We start from the raw sequence: 18,991 nt of genomic DNA, 5'->3' as shown, positions 1-18,991 counted from the left end.
TTGGATTTCATGAGTGAACCTCAGTTTTACAGTTGACAAATGAATTATTCATATTTTTCAGATTTTGCTATTTCTCCTTTTATCATTTCTTCCAACTTCACATTATCATTGGTGGTAATTAAACTGGACAAGGAAAAGAGTCTTGTAAGTATGCATTTTGCAAAGTACTTACATAGTCAATGGGCTTGAGAGATTTGACTTTAGATGCTGGGCAACCGCAGGAAGTAAGGTCAGCATAGAGGCCTTCTTCTAGCACACAGTGATTAACAAACACGTCTTCTTGGTAATAGAGGAGCCAGCTAAAAGCCAAGCAGTAAAACATTCAGTCAAATTGCATTCACTTGGCAGTATAGGCTCATTATTTTGCTGTGGGAACTGGTGTAGGGGTAGGGCATAGAAAGTGGTGCAGAGCACCACCACACCAGCTTAAAAACAACAACAACAAAAAAAAACACCACACACAACAGCTACCACTATTATTCCTCGACTGCTTATGATGCACCAGGCATTAGGCTAGGCACTTTACATATACTATTTCATGGTGTCCTTAATAATTCTATGAGTTAGGAACATCCTCATTTTTATAGGCAGCAAAAGTAAAGATCAGAAAGGTAAGGTGATTTTCCCATGGTTCCTCAATCTACTCAATGGTAGAGATGAAGTTTGAAATGAGACGATGTATGCTATAAGCTAAAGACATTCTTTTTATTTAGTGCCTTCATGTATAGCACTCTGGGATTAGATCAGGGTGATTATTAAGTACCTGAACAGATTATAAGCTCTTTTTGGGAAAAATTAAAAATGTTTTTATTCAGTTTAGATGAGTATAGAAGACAGATTTTTTTTTTAAATCACACAAGAGTATATAAAACCTGTCACCTACAAATCTGACAACTAATAGAAAATTTTAAAAAGAAATAAACCCCTTAGAATCTTCAATAGTGAGTTATCTTCAATACAGTATTCATCAAAAGATAGCTAAACACACACCCTTTTGAAAAGAATGAGCCCAAGGGAAAAATTACATGACTGTTACTAATTTAGTTTTGGTGTGGTTAAGTTCTAGCCCTGTATTTTAAGATCACCAGAACTGTACTCTTGCCAGACCAGTTTAACTTTGGATAACCGTAGAAATGCTGTGTGACATTATATTTACTGTCAGGTCTTCTACTGTAATAAGCATTTCATAGTCAACATTTATCAAAGGTTTCTAGTGTGCCAGGCATAAAGCTAGTGCATTATTTTATTTAGTCCTTGTAAGAAACCTCTGAGGTAGATACCATTATTACTCCTCCTTTACAGATGAGAAAGCTGAGGTTCAGAGAGATGACTCATTTTGCCTAAAGTTACATAGCTAGAAAATGGTGGAACTGGGCTCAAATCCAGGTCTCTCACACATTCCAGGTGCTTACACAATTGTCATAGTTCTTGTATTCTTTTATCCTGCTGTTGTATATTTCCTACATGAAAAGACGTGTGACTCGTTTGTCCTATTATTCAGTGTCAAGAAAAATACATTTTCCTCCAGAAAAACTTCAGTGTTTCTCATTAACAGACAATGATCCTAAATCTTGTAAAATATTTTCTTCTATCTTAGTGGAGAAGGAACTCAGAGCCAAATAATAGTAACAAAATTATTTCAGGTCCTTGGTGTGTGTGTGCATGTGTGTGTGTGTGTGTGTGTGTGTTTATTTCTTATTAGAGTTGCAGATCTCTATTTAACTTATTGTGCCCTACTTTGTGTTTTAATGTTGTAAAACTCACATTTCCTTTTCAGAGGTAAGTATATAAACAAAAACAAATACAAGGAGGCTCAAGGCAGAAGAGCTATAGGAAATAGGAGAAGGAAAGGACTGCTTGATTTAGGGTTAATCAAGAAGGTGAACAGAAATAATGGAGTGGACTGAACCTTAAAGGATATATCTGAATTATTATTAAGCAGAGGTCACAAACTTATATACCTTCAGGAGACCACACAGGTAATGCAGATTTGAGTAGTGTACCAGGTGGAAAAAAATTGGGAATAGTGGGGATTATAGTATGCTGGAAAGCACATATGCAATCTACTCACTACCAGCTAATTACTGACAAAGGCAAAAGCTTTCTCCAAGTCGTAAAATCTTCTGATTTTTAAAGAGAAGGTGGAAAACAGCTTCTTCTGAAAAATATCCTAAATGTAAGTATTAATACTTACATTTGTATTAATGTATTACATTTGTAAAAATTGTATTAATACAATTTTTTTAACCTAGCGTATAACCCAAACAAATGACACCTGCTGGCTAGATTTACCATAGACCTCCAACCTTTGGTATGAAACAGGCATCAGTAAACTACAGCATGTGGGCCAAATCTGCCCCACTGCTTGTTTTCCAACAGCCCATAAGCTAAGACTGGTTTTCACATTTTCAGAGGGCTTAAAATTTTAAAAGAAGACTATTTCATGACATGTAAATGTTACATACAATTAAAATGTCAATGTCCATAAATAATGTTTCATTGGAATGCAGCTGTGCCTATTGGTTTGTGTATTGTATATGGCTGCTTTTGTGCTATGTCTAATAGCAGTGTTGAGAGAGTGTTGAGAGCCTGTGGAACCCACAAAGTCAAAAATATTCACTATCTGATTCTTTATAAAGTGTGCTGACCCCCGGTATAGAGGGTATGGAGGAAAGCAAATGTTAGAAAAGAGAATAGGATGGGAAATGGATAGGAAAAGGAGGCTAGTTGATGGTAAGGTCAGGAAAAGAAAGAGCTTGAACTTGATTGGACTGGTACTAGAAAATGGCTGGGAATTAAAGCATTAGCAAAAATATTAAACTGGATTTTGGGACACATAATTGGACCGTGATTTGTTTGGGGTAAACACTAGAAATTAGATGACACTGAAACAGGGGGTAGCTAAGAGACTGAAGTTTTTGAAGTGAAAAATAGAAGGCCCAGGTCTCTAATGATTCAAGGGAGAAGGGAGGAAACCTGACAAACCTAATATATTTTAAAGGAAGAAAAGAGACTTTGATAGGTTGCTAGGTAGATGTTTGATACATAGATATGCCACTGAACTGTACAATGAAAAATTGTTAAAATGGTATTTATGTTACGTATATTTTAGCACAATAAAAAATTTGTAGAATATATTTTAGCTGTGGGAATCACATGTAGTTTCATATACATGTGAAAAATATACAGTATATTGTTGCAATTGGAAGAATATCCGATTCAGAGATGAGAAAAAAAGACCAAAGGAATCATGGGTCTGAAATTTGGTATGTGATCTTGGGAAACCCTAACTCTGAACCTGGTTTCCACATCTGTGAAAGGGGGATGATGAACACTTCGTTAAAAGGCTAAAAAAATTAGGATTAATATGTCTTACTTTAAAAAACACCAGGTATTTTTATCGCATTCTACTGTGTGAGACAGTAAATATACAATGTAAACATTCAAAATATTTAGGAAATAATCTAAGATCACAGTGAGTGACAAAAATCAAAATGTTCCCTAAGTTGGTTAATCAGCATTCTGCTTTTCTGTATTCCATCATAGCTCAAAATACAAATTAAGCAAAATTAATATAGATCAGTTAGCAGGTAACCAATGACTGTTGAAGATAAATTTTAAAGATTCACTGTGCATGCAAAAAATATATCTCTGTAAATTTAAAAACATTAGTTATTAAATAACAGCAGAAAACACTAAGTAAGCATACTTACCAACCTCGAAGAACTTTAAAAGAACATGGTATGAGTGAAGTCAAATCAGAAGTTTCTTCTGTAAAATCTATACATTCACCTTGGAACCCTGGTTTACTGAATACTTTGAGCTACAAGAACACCACCACAACAGTTAAACAGAAAAAAAATGGTCTTAGATGATCACAAGCAAATAAAAACCTTTAATTTCATGAATTTATAAAATGTAGCGAAATATCAGACTCATGTTTTATCTATTATCAATGAATTCATATTAGGGATAATGATACGCTCCTTAAACTTGCTTTCTTACGTGTTTTCAGAAATGGAACGTCACTGTTTGTTTACCATTTTCTTGCCTCTCTTCCACCAAATTGTGGGAACAGAGGCCTAGAAAACAATTCTGCCTATAAAAGAATACATTAGAGTCCTTCCTCCACTAACATGTGGTCCTTTATTCTCTCAAACAATCACTGTGCCTTATGTTGAGACTAGATGTATAAAGTAAGAAGAAATTTAGTGCTAAACATGAAAGAGGCTTAGATTAGTATAAGGCTACATGGTTAGATGCTTCTCTCCCTAGCTCTTCCTGATCCACAGTTAATATAAGAGGAGAGCACGAGCGCATGCCCATAAGCAAGCATGAAGAGTACCCAGGAGGGCACATGAGCAGATGGCAGAGGAGATAATAATGATGGGATTAGTGGAAGATTTATGGTGAAGAAAGAAAGATATCTGTGTCATGTATTTCAGCTTACAGGCTTCGGTTTTCTGATAAGAATACCTTAAATGTGCAGCTTATAGTTATATACAACTACATTTCTACTTTAGTCAATTTTGTCGAGAAAAAATCCATGAAATCTCAACTGTAATTCCCTTTAGACCAGATATATAATAATCTACAACTCTAGTAGCCTTGAATCTACAATAGGAATGAAAAAAATTAAAGACCCCATAAAAATTTCATAATACACTGGAGACTTGGAACAACATGGCCCACAGGTCCACCCTGCACTGACAGGCCTGCACTAGGGCACAGAACACATCATAACAGACCATCTGCTCGTGCTGTCATCGAGGATAAGGCTAGTCTGAGCAGCTAATGTTCACCTCCCTCGTCTTCCCAAAGGCCTTTTCTTAGAAGAATGGTTTCTTGGTTATCTCATTCTGCTCTGGCCTTACTGGATCTGTTGTCAAAGATCAGTCAAAATCAGGGAGGTGAGAAAACTAATTCCCCATGATCATCTGTGGCTTGTACAACACCACTTCCTACTGTGAAACCACGCTGTATTTGGAGCATTAAAACATCAAGGGACTTCTTGCCTTAAGGAGATGTGATCCAGCAAGTTTCTGTTGTAGTCCTTGTAGCAGATACAGAGGATAGCAAAGAAATGAAGTCCAAACCAAGACATACTTAGGTTTTTTAACTTAAAGACATATATAAAATGTGAGGCTAAAAAGCAAATCACTTTTAACCTCCAAAAAATGCAGAGAAATTTCTCCTGCATGGAAATTCTTAATAAAAATTAAACAAAAGCCACATGAGAAGAGAGACATGTTGTCTTGCTCACTAACTACATTCCCAGTTAACTAGTTGTATACTGATGAATTGAAGATTTATACTTCACCATTTTCACAATGAAGCCATGAAACATCAAATCCTGGACTACTGATAATGCCAGTGAAGCATATTTCAGATGGTATATATAGTAGCCACCTCCAGTTTTTTGTCTCAGTCTTCATAGCCAGAAAAATTAATTAAAATCCATATATACATGCAGAAATAATGTTATAAAGTATCTCTTGATTTGATGGGTTAAGATAGTCTTTATCCAAACTTTAAAAACTGGGTTAAATGCTTATCTGAGTTTACTAGATGGGATACGGTATATGATTCACCCAGAATTAGACCAACTCTACAAAAATATACCTCATTTTGATCACCTTATCAATCCTCAAGACAGAACAATTCTCATGATAATGTTCTGAGGATTGACCATATAGAAACCAACTCTGAGCTTACTGATTATAATAATTAACTTGTGGTTTCTACTCTTGGTGAAATTAAGTGACCGAGCCTTGGAGAAATTAAGTCCTTGGAAAAACTAGCTGGATAAATGACCATGTTGGCTTCCTTTACAGAACAATGGATAACAAATATACAAAACAACTCAGGTTGCTTAAAACCAAGGCAAATAGACAAACAAGAGATGAGTGTTTTCCAAACTATACCCATCCTTCTGTGCCACGTTGGTACGGCTCAATCCCTTACAGCTCCCCAACTAGAAATAGAAGTGAAGGAAAAAAAGTATCCCTCTGGTTTGCTTTTCACATATATTATCGTACTTCTTTCATAGAACTACCATTTGAGCAGAAATTATCTCTACTATATTATGAAGATTTCACAGAAATTCTTGTTGCTACATAATTTTCATTTATAATATATGCTAACAATATGTGGTAATATATATCTTTAATATAATATGACAAACTAAAAATGCAGTGAACTACTGACAAAACAAGAAGCTATGCTTGCTTATTCTACAATATCAGCATTATTTTTAATGTAATTTTACTTACTCCAATACTAAAATAATTTCTATGAGAAACTTTCTTCCCTGTCTAAACAAGACTTTCTCTAGCCCTCTGAGCCTCCCTCATAGAAATATGTTGATTATTAAGGAAAAGTCTTGTTTCTATTCTTCTATTACATCACATCTTTCTCATACTGTAGTGTTATATATTTCTCATATTGGTTATATATTGTACAATGATTTCATTTCCCTTATTAATCATAAAGGTTTTCTTTACTGAAATAATTCTTCCTAAGTATTTCTGTGATTTGGCTCCTATAAAAATGATCTGGTTAAAGTGCCACAAAGAAGTGTTTTCTCTTTACTGCTTATAAATCTTACTGTATTTGCCTAAAGCTGTCATTTTCCTATCCCCCATACATGAAAACAGTAGCAACAATTATTACAGATCCTGTGATCACTTTAAAATTCAGTGAGGCTAAATTATCCAATATAAGAAAATACCTAGTTGTTTTTCTTGGTGAGAATCATGCATAAAATGGAACAGGGGCTCAATATTTAAATAAATCCAAACATTTAATTATATCTGGAAATGGGCTTTAAAAAGATTCTAGAAACAAAAAGTACTTGGCTGAGTCAAAGGGGAGAACTGGTTAGAATTTCTAGAGAATAATGCCTAACTACAACTGCCTCTGAAAACTAAATTCACTGTTACAAGATTTAATCTAGTACTAGATTCCAGTATTCAGGACTTGTGGTAAGAGAGATGATGACGATATGCAGATAATACATATTCTGTTTGGTTTTTGTTTGGGAGGGAAATTTAAAAAAAAAAATGTCACTTGCTAACAGTGAAGAATTCTATAGCGATCCTATATATCTTGAGTTGCTAATTAGACATAATGACCAAGCTTCAGCCTTCAGAAAAAAAAAATCTTCTCAATAAAAGGTGGTGGTCTCTGCATGTTCTCACTCATAAGTGGGAGTTGAACATTGAGAACATATGGGCACAGAGAAGGGAGCAACACATACCAGGGCCTGCTGGGGAGTGAGGGGTGAGAGGAGGGAACTTAGAGGACTGGTCAGTAGGTCCAGCAAACCACCATGGCACACGTATACCTATGTAACAAACCGGCACGTTCTGTACATGTATCCCTCCCTTCTATTTTTAAGAAGAAATAAAGACAAAAAAATTAAAACAAAATAAAACTTTCCTAATCCCAAAACAAAAAATAAAATTAAAAAACAAAAGGTGGCGTTCCACCAATATCTCAAATAAGCCACATCTCCTCATGATATGTTTCCAGAACAGTCATTAACAATATTTTCAATCATCGTAACACTCATAATGTATACTAATCCCTATACACCTACATTTTCTGGCTTTTCCCCTCTTAGGTTGCTTGAGGTTCCCCTTAAAATCACCAGCATAAAAAAATTCCCTCTCTGACTTGAGCTCTGAAATGAAACTTCCTCCTCATTCCTCAGGGAAAATTAGTACCCCATCTGAACACAGCATCTGTATTGCCAATCTGACTGTTGTAACTACTGCCTGTTGAAAATACTTTCTAGTTATTGAACCAGAACCAGCGTGTCAGCCAAGATCTGTTTTAAGAAAGTATACACAAGAAGAATGTCTGAAAATTTGATCCACTGAAAATAACAAGACCTTTGATACTGGGTAAACTAAGAATGTTTTGTTCATGTGTTACTAAATATCCAGTTATCATACACCTGTCAGAAATGCTTATTCCACAAGGCAATACCTTAGCCATACCCAGAAAAATGAAGTGGAGCTGATTTCACTGGGCGTTTTCTGCAGCTTCCTCTCTTCCAGTTAGACTGGAAATACTATAAAGAAAATTCTCCCAGCAATCTGCCCCAAACAAGGAAGTCCATAAAAAAAAGAACAAGGAGGTAGGAGCAGGAGAAACAGAGATTAAAAAAACGAGGCTTTTTATCTGTACTTAGAACTCAAAAAATGCGCAGTTTGAAATAATTTCTCTTTCTTCTATCTACTCATGTTGTTTTGATTCATGTGAAAAAACACTTTAAAAATCCACAGTTGGGAGTTTTCAAAATTTCAAAATAAAAATCTGGCAGGAAGTGTCTCTAAATACAACAACTCAATTATATTCAGAAAGGAAATGTTCCCAATAGGCCTGAGCTAATCAGAAAATAATAAAACCCAAAAGCATTGTGAATGGAAACATGGTTAAACTAAGCTGGTCTGAAATAAACACTGACATGAATATGAAAAACATACACATTCAGAGAAAAACACTGAGCATTATGTAACGGCAGCAAATGCCAAATATTTAAAAGTAATCACTATATTTGGCTTTTTGACAACAATTTTTCTGACAAAGGAAGCAACGTCTCTCACCCCCTCTTCCTTCTATAGTTGTACTGCTCGTATCATGATTATGTCTTCATTTGATGTAAAACCCTGAACATGTGGTTTTGTCAAGTGTGGTCCATACTAGAAACGTCTCTTTTGCTACTTCTAGTTGTGTATATGGCACTTACTTAAATTCTGAATCTCAGATTTATTATCTATAAATGGGAGTAATACTGACCTTACGGACTTATTAGAAATGTTAAATAGGTACAATTTCTAGCCCTCAGTAGAAAATAAACAAATGTTGGGCTCCAAAGTATTGTCCAGTTCCCTTTAAACCATTAATACAGTAGAAATGAATATAGGGTTTCAAGTTCACTAGCTCAGAAATATTTGATTATAGGTATTAGAAATACATGTACATAACAAGCATGCTAAGACAGTGACTTTTCCATGGTAAGTTTGCTCTTCCAGAGATAAATATAATATTCTATGAAGAATGTGACACTGAAGAAAGAATGGACAATGGGAAAGAAAGAGTGCCAGAAGTTCAAAATGACCCTAAAGTGGTCAGAGCTACAGCTCTGTCAGGAGAAAACAAAAGGAAGTGTGACAAACCCAGTCTAATACAACCACTGACAAAGATGTAAATTCTTCTACTCATAGATACCAAGTGCAATATAATCTGCTCTGCCAGAGAGACACATAAAAGTTATCTGCAGAAAAGAGAAATATTTGAGAGAAAGGGTATAAATGCTTTTAGTAAACAATTTAACAATTATAAGAATATTTTAAAACATACCAAATGCGGAGGTTCATTTATCCCAAGTGGTTCCTGAAAACATATTAAAACATTTTCAAAATTGTACTCACATAATCTTAGTTGTCTTTTTGAAAGTTTTGAAAATATCCTTTGAAAAGATTTTTTTTTTCTTTTTTTTTTCCCCTTGCTTTTCTGAGAGAGTATTCCTCTGTTGTCCAGGTTGGGGTACAGTGACACAGTCCCAGCTCACTGCACCCTTGATCCTCAGGGCTCAAGCGATCCTCCCAACTCAGCCTCCCAAGTAGCTGGGACTACAGTCATGTGCCACCACGCCCAATTAATTTTGCTTATTTTTTGTAGAGAGGAGGTCTCACTGTGTTGCTCAGGCTGGTCTCAAACTACTAGGCTTTAGCGATCTTTTACCTTGGCCTCCCAAAGTGCTGGGATTGCACACCTGTGCCACTGCAACCAGCTTGAAAAAATTTTTTGATGGTTTGACCTATTTATGAGACTCTTTGAATTGGCTATGGCTCTCAAATAACCTACTGAATTCTCTTATAATAATTTTAGTATTTATAACTAATTCACTTTTAAGTAATATTGTAGGTGGAAGAAAAATATGGCCTAGTGCCCATTACAAAGAAGGAGTGTGAATTTCTGAACATTATTTCATGGGCACTCTTATTGTTCGGCAGGGTTTATTATCCAAACTGGCCACACTCTTCTACAACTTCATGAATTTGCAAAACAAGGAGATTATTCCTTCTTTGTGAAATGCCCTTTCTGCCTAGAAAAATTGCTTTTATCCTTTACACTATCACTCAATTCACCAATACATCCTATTCTGAGGCAAGGTCTTCAATTCCCCAGGCACTGAGTGTTCCCTTTCCCTGCTCCCCTGCACTGCCTACACACTTCATTTTCTCACTAATCATACTACCATTAATTGTCCATACATCTATCTCCTCTGGGAGACAGAGAACCATCAGGACAGTCTTATTCAATTCTTATCTCCAGTGATTAGCATAGTGTCCAACACATCAGAGACATTAAATAAATGCAGTTAAGTGAATGAACTGATCAAATTATGAAGTCATCTCGTTCATGTGTTAATATCTACTACTCTCTATGGAGTCTATAGAAATTCAATTGCTATTGCATTTTCTTTCTATATACACACATGACATCATTCAACAACTCCACTTTTAAAAAGTGTTTTCCACATATTCAATTGCATACTATTACATGATGCAGCATTGGCTATATTTACACTTCGCTCACCAGTTGGATTGGTCGTATCGACATGATTATATTACTTGATCCTCCCCAGTCAAAAAAGCATTTGTATTTCCCTTTTTCTAAAATGTACTGTTCTCCACAGAAGAACTTTTGCTGGTAGGCAACCCATCTAGTAGGGAAGAAAGAAAAAACAAAAACATAAAAACAAGTGATATACAATTGAGCAAACAACAATTTTAAATACCAAAGACTCTCCTCTCAAGGTTCTTAGAGGAGGGGGCAACTTACACTCCACTTTTAACATGAATGGATCTTGTTTTACTGCCAAAGCCAATTTCTTCCAAATCAGAAATTTCCTGATTTGTAATGTCAATAAACTTCCCACTTTCTAGGTCAGATTCAAACAGTGTGACAGAAGATTCTATAAAATTCTAAAAGGAAAAAGAGGAAAGTTTAGGAAAACATACATATTCTGTTTTATGGACTGCTACTATCTTAGCAAAATATCACATACTGATGGGGTAATTTTTACACAGATAACTCCAGGAACAATTTTAGATGGCCCAGGAAACAATTTTATAGTTATTACTTCCACATAGTTTAAAGGAAAAAATCAGCCTGAATTTACTTTAATTGGGAAGATATTGCATTTTTATATAAATAGTTATTTAAACAGTAATTTAAATAGTTATATAAACAGTAAATTGCTGAGACTTATAGGCTGTCATAAGCAACACTAATTGCCAAGGAAACTAGTCTCACTTGTGCCTAAGGAACAAAAACTCTATGAAACAAAAGTAAATAGTGTACTTTGGCTATGTGTGACAGGATTTTATGAGCTTAAATATAATAAGAAAAATACATATAATTTGCTTAACAAAAAATGCTCATTAAAAAATTAAAATGATGACAGGAAATTAGAAAAATTTAGAGTGAGTCAACACATTTAAAACAAAGAAAATCTCTATGACTCTAATAGATTTTTGGCAAAAGACAAAGTTCACGAAAGAGAAAATAAATATGCAAATGTCTAATTTCATTAGTAAATTAAAGAAATTCAAACTAAAACAATTAGATAAAACTTTCACTTTTTTTTTTTTTTTTTTTTTTGAGATGCTCTTGTTGCCCAGGCTGGTGTGCAATGGTGTGATCTCAGCTCACTGCAAACTCCGCCTCCCAGGTTCAAGCAATTCTCCTGCCTCAGCCTCCCCAGTAGCTAGGATTAAAGGCATGTGCCACCACGCCCTGCTAATTTTTTATTTTTAGTAGAGATGGGGTTTCTCCATGTTAGTCAGGCTGGTCTTGAACTCCCGACTTCAGGTGATCCGCCTGCCTTGGTCTCCCAAAGTGCTGGGATTACAGGCATGAGCCACTGCGCCCTGCCAGAACTTTCACTTGGCTGGAGTGCTGTGGCGCAAACTCCGTTCACTGCAAGCTCCGCCTCCCGGGTTCCCGCCATTCTCCTGCCTCAGCCTCCTGAGTAGCTGGGACTACAGGTGCCCGCCACCACGCCCGGCTAATTTTTTGTATTTTTAGTAGAAACGGGGTTTCACCGTGTTAGCCAGGGTGGTCTCAATCGCCTGACTTCGTGATCTGCCTGCCTTGGCCTCCCAAAGTGCTGGGATTACAGGCGTTAACCACCGTGCCTGGCCTAAAACTTGCATTTCTTAAAGAAAGATCTAAAAGTTCAGTTTTGTCAAAACATTGCTGATGCAAACAAGATTAAACATCTATTTTAGAAAATGGCTTAGAAAATAGTTTAAAAAGAAACTGTTCACACTCTCTGACCCTGTAATTCCTTTTTGAATTAAGAAGTCTCCTAAGGGAACTAAATGGTGAGAAACTTGTATGCAAAAATGTATTATTTACAATAGTGAAAAATTGTAAACAATGTAAATGTCCAATGGTTTAATACGCCTTTTACTTTAATAAGACTTTTACTTCATCCGTCACTTGATGGAATATTAAATATAATTAAGAGTTTTTAACCAACTAACAATAAAGTCCAGGGTAAACCCTGTGAGATTACTAGATTACTACCATTGCTGCTTTTCTACACAATTAAGTACTGTCAAAGTCACCTAGATTTAAATGTAGCTCTTCTGCTTGAGACTAAGGAACAATGATGGAACAACCTTAAAAACTGTATTCCATTTTATACTTTAAAGCACTTGCGTAAGTTAGTAGAATCTCAGGTACAGTACTGCCTGCCACTAAGAGAACACTACTGAGCAATTGCTTCAGGCCCAAAGATAAGTCTTAAGGATCAGTAATTTGATTACTTTTAAATTCCATAAAATCCCTCAGCTGAGTCCTTGCATTACAATCTCCAGAGGGCAATGTGACATGAGACATTGGTGGAGATCTGATGTATCCATTAATTTAGGAGAAAAAAATGGTCTCCGCTGCATACCAACCCGATGTCGAAGGTCTGAAAAGAGGCCTAAAGTCTGAAAATCACAACAAAAGCAAATATAAAATTAATCTAGTAGAAAACTAGGGAAAAACAAGCACACCAAGGAAGTGTTATTGAAGAAGTCAAGGAATAAAAATTCCCTAGTCCCTGGGAGCCTAAATACTGTTATATTCCTTTTGGTCCTTGCCTTAAAAAAAAAAATCAACTCCAATGTATTTGAATGACTCATTTGGAATTAGGAACACATTTCTAGTTGTCCTCTCCAAAGCACTCCATGACACAGATCACATGATCCCTAAGGAACATGTCCGGTTTTTGACCTTTGTAGATCCAGAGTGTTCCATATACTGGAGCCAGGACATTTGAAAACTGTATTGCATTATGCAGCTCTTCTATCTGTCCTCTAGTGTATTTTATATTACTTCAATGGAGATCTTAAATGCAGTGCTTCACTCTTCCCCAGGCTGGAGACATCTCTGCCTCTGTATGGGGTAACAATGTCTCACATTAACTCTACATATTAAGTCACAGAGGGCTGTCACAACTACAAGAACTTTAAGAACTCCTTTCCAATAATAATGCTGTGTCTGCGGAATATACAATTTTTCTAAGTATAATTTGATAAGCAAGTTTTTAAAGCATTTTCACAGTATGTACATATATATTTTATATTGTCTAAATACATGTAGATATTTTAGTGTATTTCATCTGAAAATATTTTAGTGAACTTAAATGTAAATGATAAAGTGTCTGAAAATCATGTATTTATTATATATGTATATTGGTCTGTAATGTGACCCTATATTTATAGCTACAAATAAAATGCTGGTAAGTCTGAATGAAATCCAATTTTTTATTGTTAAGGTACTTTTTAAGTTTAAGCATTTTGGAGCAATGGAAAATGGATTATCTCACATGGGCTCTAGAGTAAGACACACTTGTCCTCAAATCAAAGGTCTACACTTGGGCACAGTACTTAACCTCTTAGACAATCAGTTTCTATATCTCTAAGACAGGAATCATAAGAGTCTCCAATTCATAGTCTTTGCGAAGATTAGTACAAATATGCATATAAAGCCATTAGTAAGTTCTTCATAAATGTTAAGATTATTATGAGGGTTATAATAACATCTTTAGCTATGAGCTAACAACTAATATTTTAATTTTTTTAAAATCTAATTTAAGGAGGACAGAAGAGAAGATACTGTTTGAAGGGTATTTTTACTTATATATATATTTTTAAAAACCAGCCAGGTGTGGTGGCTTATGCCTATAATCCCAGGACTTTGGGAGGCTGAGGCGGGTGGTGGGTGGGTCACGAGGTCAGGAGATCAAGACTATCCTGGCTAACACAGTGAAACCCCATCTCTACTAAAAATACAAAAAATTAGCCAGGCGTGGTGGCGGGTGCCTGTAGTCCCAGCTACTTGGGAGGCTGAGGCAGGAGAATGACATGAACCCAGGAGGCGGGGCTTGCAGTGAGCCGAGATTGTGCCACTGCACTCCAGCCTGGGCAACAGAGCAAGACTCCATCTCAAAAAACAAACAAACAAACAAACAAAAAAACCCCAAAAAAACTGTCATCATTTTTGTACATGCCCAAAACTTTTGTTTGCAGTAGTAATTAGCATGTTTGTTTCTGCTATTTTTTCTATTATGCATTTTAGCCTCTGTCTATATCAAATATCTCCGAATTATTTAGCAATGTAGTTGCAATATTTGTAACTTTCCACATTTTCTACTACTGGGGGATTTCAACTAGTGACTTGGGGTTTGGTCTTTTGTTATGCTTGCTTTAAAATCATCTTTAGAAGACACCATCAAATTCAGGGATGAACATTTCTAGCATTAGCAATGCGCCACCCAACCTTTTTTAAAATAAGCTGGGAGAAAATTTTAAATTATTCAATACCGGGTGGACGATGCTTTGAATAATGAGCCATGATTTCCTCAGTGTACATGGTCACAATGATCTAAAGCATAAAGAAGGCTCTGTCTTGCTTTGTCTTGCTTACCTTTTAGATATCAAGACAGACATGGCTAAATAAAGAAAATCCCATGGCCCTTGTGCATTACAATTATAGACTAAATATATCACAAATTATTTATCTATTGCTCAAGCAATCCCAGTGCCTAATCTTCAGTGGATTGTTTTATATTTCTTTCAGGTAGAATTAGTTTCCAACTCATTTGGTACAGTCACCAAAATGATCTTTCTAAGTCATTAATGTAATCATGCTTACTAGGCCTAAAATCCATCAACAGTTCATGGTCAACTCAGGAAAAAAAAATCTAAACTCCTCAATATGGTCCTTTGTTATCTGGCTTGAGACTCATCTTTCCAAAGTTCTCCCTAACATCCCAAGTTAACCACATTTCCCTAAACATGGCAAAATTTCGCTTACAAAATTTCTCAATCTCAGCACTATTAATATTTGGAACCCTGTAATTCTTTGTTGTCGGGGACTGTCCTTCACATTCTAGGGGCTTGGCAGCAACCGTTGCCTCTGCCCTGCAGGGGTAGCACGCTTGCTCCGGATATGACAATCCAAAATGCCTCCAGACGTTGCCAAAGGCCCCCTAAGGGGTAAAGTCACCCACAGCTGAGAATCAATGGCTTATATAACCTTGACTTTACACATTAACGTGTTAATCTCTTGCTAAACAGGCACCTACCTTTTTCCTTCACCCTGTTCTAGAACTTTTTCACTTGGTTAACTCTTTTTTGAACTTGAAATTTCAGCCAGCTGTCATCTTTTCCATGAAGCCCTCTCTATTCAAGTGGGGATAACTGACCAACTGACCTTTTTCTGGGAACCCTGAGTAATTTGTACTTAATACAATCATAGCCAAGCAATACCAAACATTTATACAAGTAAGTGCTATCTTCCTTACCAGACTGCCTGCTGTGTAAATGTGGGGGCTGAGTCTGGCCACTCCTGGCATCTAACAAAGAAGGTACTCAAAAAATGATTATGGAAACAATGGCTGAAAAGTTAAAAAAAAATCTATAATAATCATGGCAGTTAAGAAAAATAGGCAAGTTGCATAAGCAGTTGAGGTTAATGCTCTTCTATTTTATAATCGCATGTTCTATCAGGAGTCATGTCCAATTTTTGTGAATAGATTTTTTAAAAAGTAGAACATTAAGGATAAGGAAGCTAACTCACAGCTTGTAAGTACCGGAAAGACAAGATAGGGCCACTTAATGCACCACAAGCATTACTGTCTTCAAAGTCTCCTTCTTCAAGCAGAAACTGCTGGCCTTTAAAATGTTCTTTTTCATAGGCAACCCACCTAGAAATACAGGGGACACCCAAATGACCCATTAATAAAACGGTAGTCAAGAAAGCAAAACAGAGACAATCAAGATAAACCTCATAGTGGCTCATCTCCATATTGTAAAAAGCAGCACATTAATTTTGTTTCATTTACAAAGATAGACAAATGGTATGTGCTTCATAGATCAATAATTTTTATAATATGGAGGCTTTTCCCAACAAAAGGTTAATTACAGAACTGCAACAGAGCAATGCGTTTTAAATGTTTATGGTGTGACTTGATACTACAGCACAAGGTGGTCAGAGAACAGTGTGTCAAGTAAATATAATAGGAAGTGCACAGAGCCAATGAGAAAGGATACAAATTTACATGGAGATCCAAAGATAATCATTTTTATTTTACTAATTAAGCCATTCTGGAACAACAGAATGACTTTTACATGAAACATTTATTCAGGGTTTAAATCAAGCGAATCTGTCACCAGGCTTCAGTTCTAAAACAAAATACAAGATGGTTTATCAAAGAGGAACCAAGAAATTCGACTGAGCTGTTATTAGCCTCAGGGCCCTCCATGTATACAAGGACATCTGTAGATACTTACAGGTGGGAAATGTTGGTCCCACTACTTTCTTGACTTCTAATCTAAAACTATCAGTATAAGACACTGATAAATACCATGAGTTATTAAGCTCCTCCATAAAGCTTACCTTTTTATAAACTAATCCACAGTATCTAATGCAATGTGAGCATAGATGGCTCATGAAACAAGCTGGCCTTCTCGAATCTGCCTTTAGCCACACTGCGTAGTTAGGCTGAGAGGCCCTCCAACAGTGCAGATTCCAAGGGTGACTATTTCTGAGCTCCAGGGTTGGGAACTTTGAAATTCAGGAGCTTGACAAAATAAAGCCTAGGAAGGCTGCCTACTACTGCTTTCTCTTTCTTCACTCCTACTGTGGTTGTGAAGATACAGAAAATATTCCAAACAATTGTTTTCATAGGGCACAAAATAGCAGCCATTAATTGTTACTCCCTCTCCCCTTTCTGTAAGCCTAGGTATGATGGTGGGGCACAGGGTCCACATGAATTGGAATAAACCTATAAACCTATTTATACATCTCAGTATATCTGTACTATGGAAATGAACTAACATTTTATTCTTCAACTGTTATATGAAAATAAATTTCACAAAACAACTTTTAAATTCTAAGCTTTATTTTATATAAGTGTGGCTACTCAGAACATGCTTTTATTTATATCTGAATGGGAAAAGAAAGAAAAGGTATAAAAGACCTTAAAGGATCGATTAAGATTCACGAATTCATTATATGACAGTCCAATAACGATGTACTCAGTTTTTCTTAATAGACTAAGTTTTGGTTAAGATTCAGTTTGTATATCCATCTGGTATACTTAAAGATAGGTGTTATCTGAGAAAAGGTAAGAAACATTAGTTTTACTTTCCCCAGATTCCTCAAGATGGTTACAGGGATGGAGTTCATGCTACCTACAGATACAATTAAACAACAAAACCAAAAAACGGTAGAAGTTGTGAAAAAATAATCAGCTATTCCTCTTTAAATGGGGACATCACATCTTTCTTCTGCAGTTGTCACAGACAAATGAAAGTTTGCATCTTGCATTACAAGTCATGTTTACTTAGGATTTTTACAAAATAGCTATTAAAAAAAAAACCCTTAGAGAATAACAATGTACATCACACAGAATTTTAGCAGATAATTTTCTATGCAGCAGAAAATTGGTTTTAACCTAAGTCAATCTAGTTAACAGGAAAAACATTTAGATCTCAAAGGGAGGAAAAGGCAAAAATATTTTATAGCAAGGTTAACAAGAAACATGTGTGTTCACAAACCAGATAATATTACAAATAAACACAATAAAAATGTATTTATCCAAACCATATTTGTTCTTCAAGACCCAAATACAATTTTTTAAATTGAAGGACAAGGAAGTGATTAATATGTCAGACTAATAATTGATATAATCTACATATCCAGCATATATAATCTCTTACATTTTTATTTTGACTAGTATGGCTATTACTTAATTTACTGCCAGAAATTGCAAAGTCTAGTTCTCTAAATATAGACCCTTGAGTGATCTTAAACAATTCACTTAACTTTTGTGAATAAAATATTTTAGTAGCATCTTTTACTAGAGTAGCTGTTAGCAAAATTATATGATGTTACTGCAAATATCAAGAGATACTGATAATTAAAACAAATTAACATTCCCAAATAACCAATGTATCAACAGAGAGACAACAGAATGTTTCTGGAGGGATTCCAGCATTGGGTTGACAATGATAAATAAACAATGAGGACAGTTTATTCTTCATTGTTTCACCTGCCAGGATACAAAGATACAAATATAAAGGTACATCCCAGGCTCATCACAGATTTGGGAGGCTTCTGCCTCAGTAGCTGCTGACTAAGACTGGGATGGTAGCAATGATGGTTACACTTGGGATTATATCCAGGGGTTCCTAGAGAGCGTCCTCAAAAGCAGTTCAGAGTCCAGGGGGCAACCAATGTCAAAAATCCTTGACTTTGGCAACATACAACCCAGATCCTTGTTTAACAAGGGAAGGCTCACTGCCAAGGTCCTTGGTACATAAGTCAAGTATGATCAACAGAATAGTGGATAAAAACTGGGGCTCTCGTTCACGTTCATAACTTGTGAAAACCTAATTTTATTTTGCAATTC

General features: G+C 35.8%; 1 protein-coding gene across 2 annotated transcripts in view; it reads right to left on the bottom strand.

Moving 5' to 3' along the window:
• The window catches only part of CRYBG3 (crystallin beta-gamma domain containing 3), a 124,400-nt gene that overhangs the window by 29,290 nt on the left and 76,119 nt on the right, over positions 1-18,991 (bottom strand). For both annotated transcript variants that reach the window (XM_073009670.1, XM_073009671.1), the window contains 6 exons: positions 16,156-16,282; positions 10,858-11,000; positions 10,612-10,738; positions 9,370-9,402; positions 3,714-3,823; positions 173-299 (listed from right to left, as the gene is read on the bottom strand). In XM_073009670.1, coding sequence (XP_072865771.1) covers positions 173-299; positions 3,714-3,823; positions 9,370-9,402; positions 10,612-10,738; positions 10,858-11,000; positions 16,156-16,282 — 667 coding nt within the window. The remainder of the gene's footprint in view (positions 1-172; positions 300-3,713; positions 3,824-9,369; positions 9,403-10,611; positions 10,739-10,857; positions 11,001-16,155; positions 16,283-18,991) is intronic.

This window comes from Chlorocebus sabaeus, chromosome 22 (genome assembly GCF_047675955.1).
Source record: "Chlorocebus sabaeus isolate Y175 chromosome 22, mChlSab1.0.hap1, whole genome shotgun sequence".
NCBI lineage: Eukaryota > Metazoa > Chordata > Mammalia > Primates > Cercopithecidae > Chlorocebus > Chlorocebus sabaeus.
The sequence above is the reverse complement of the archived record's forward strand: the minus strand, read 5'-3'. Positions and strand labels throughout refer to the sequence as shown.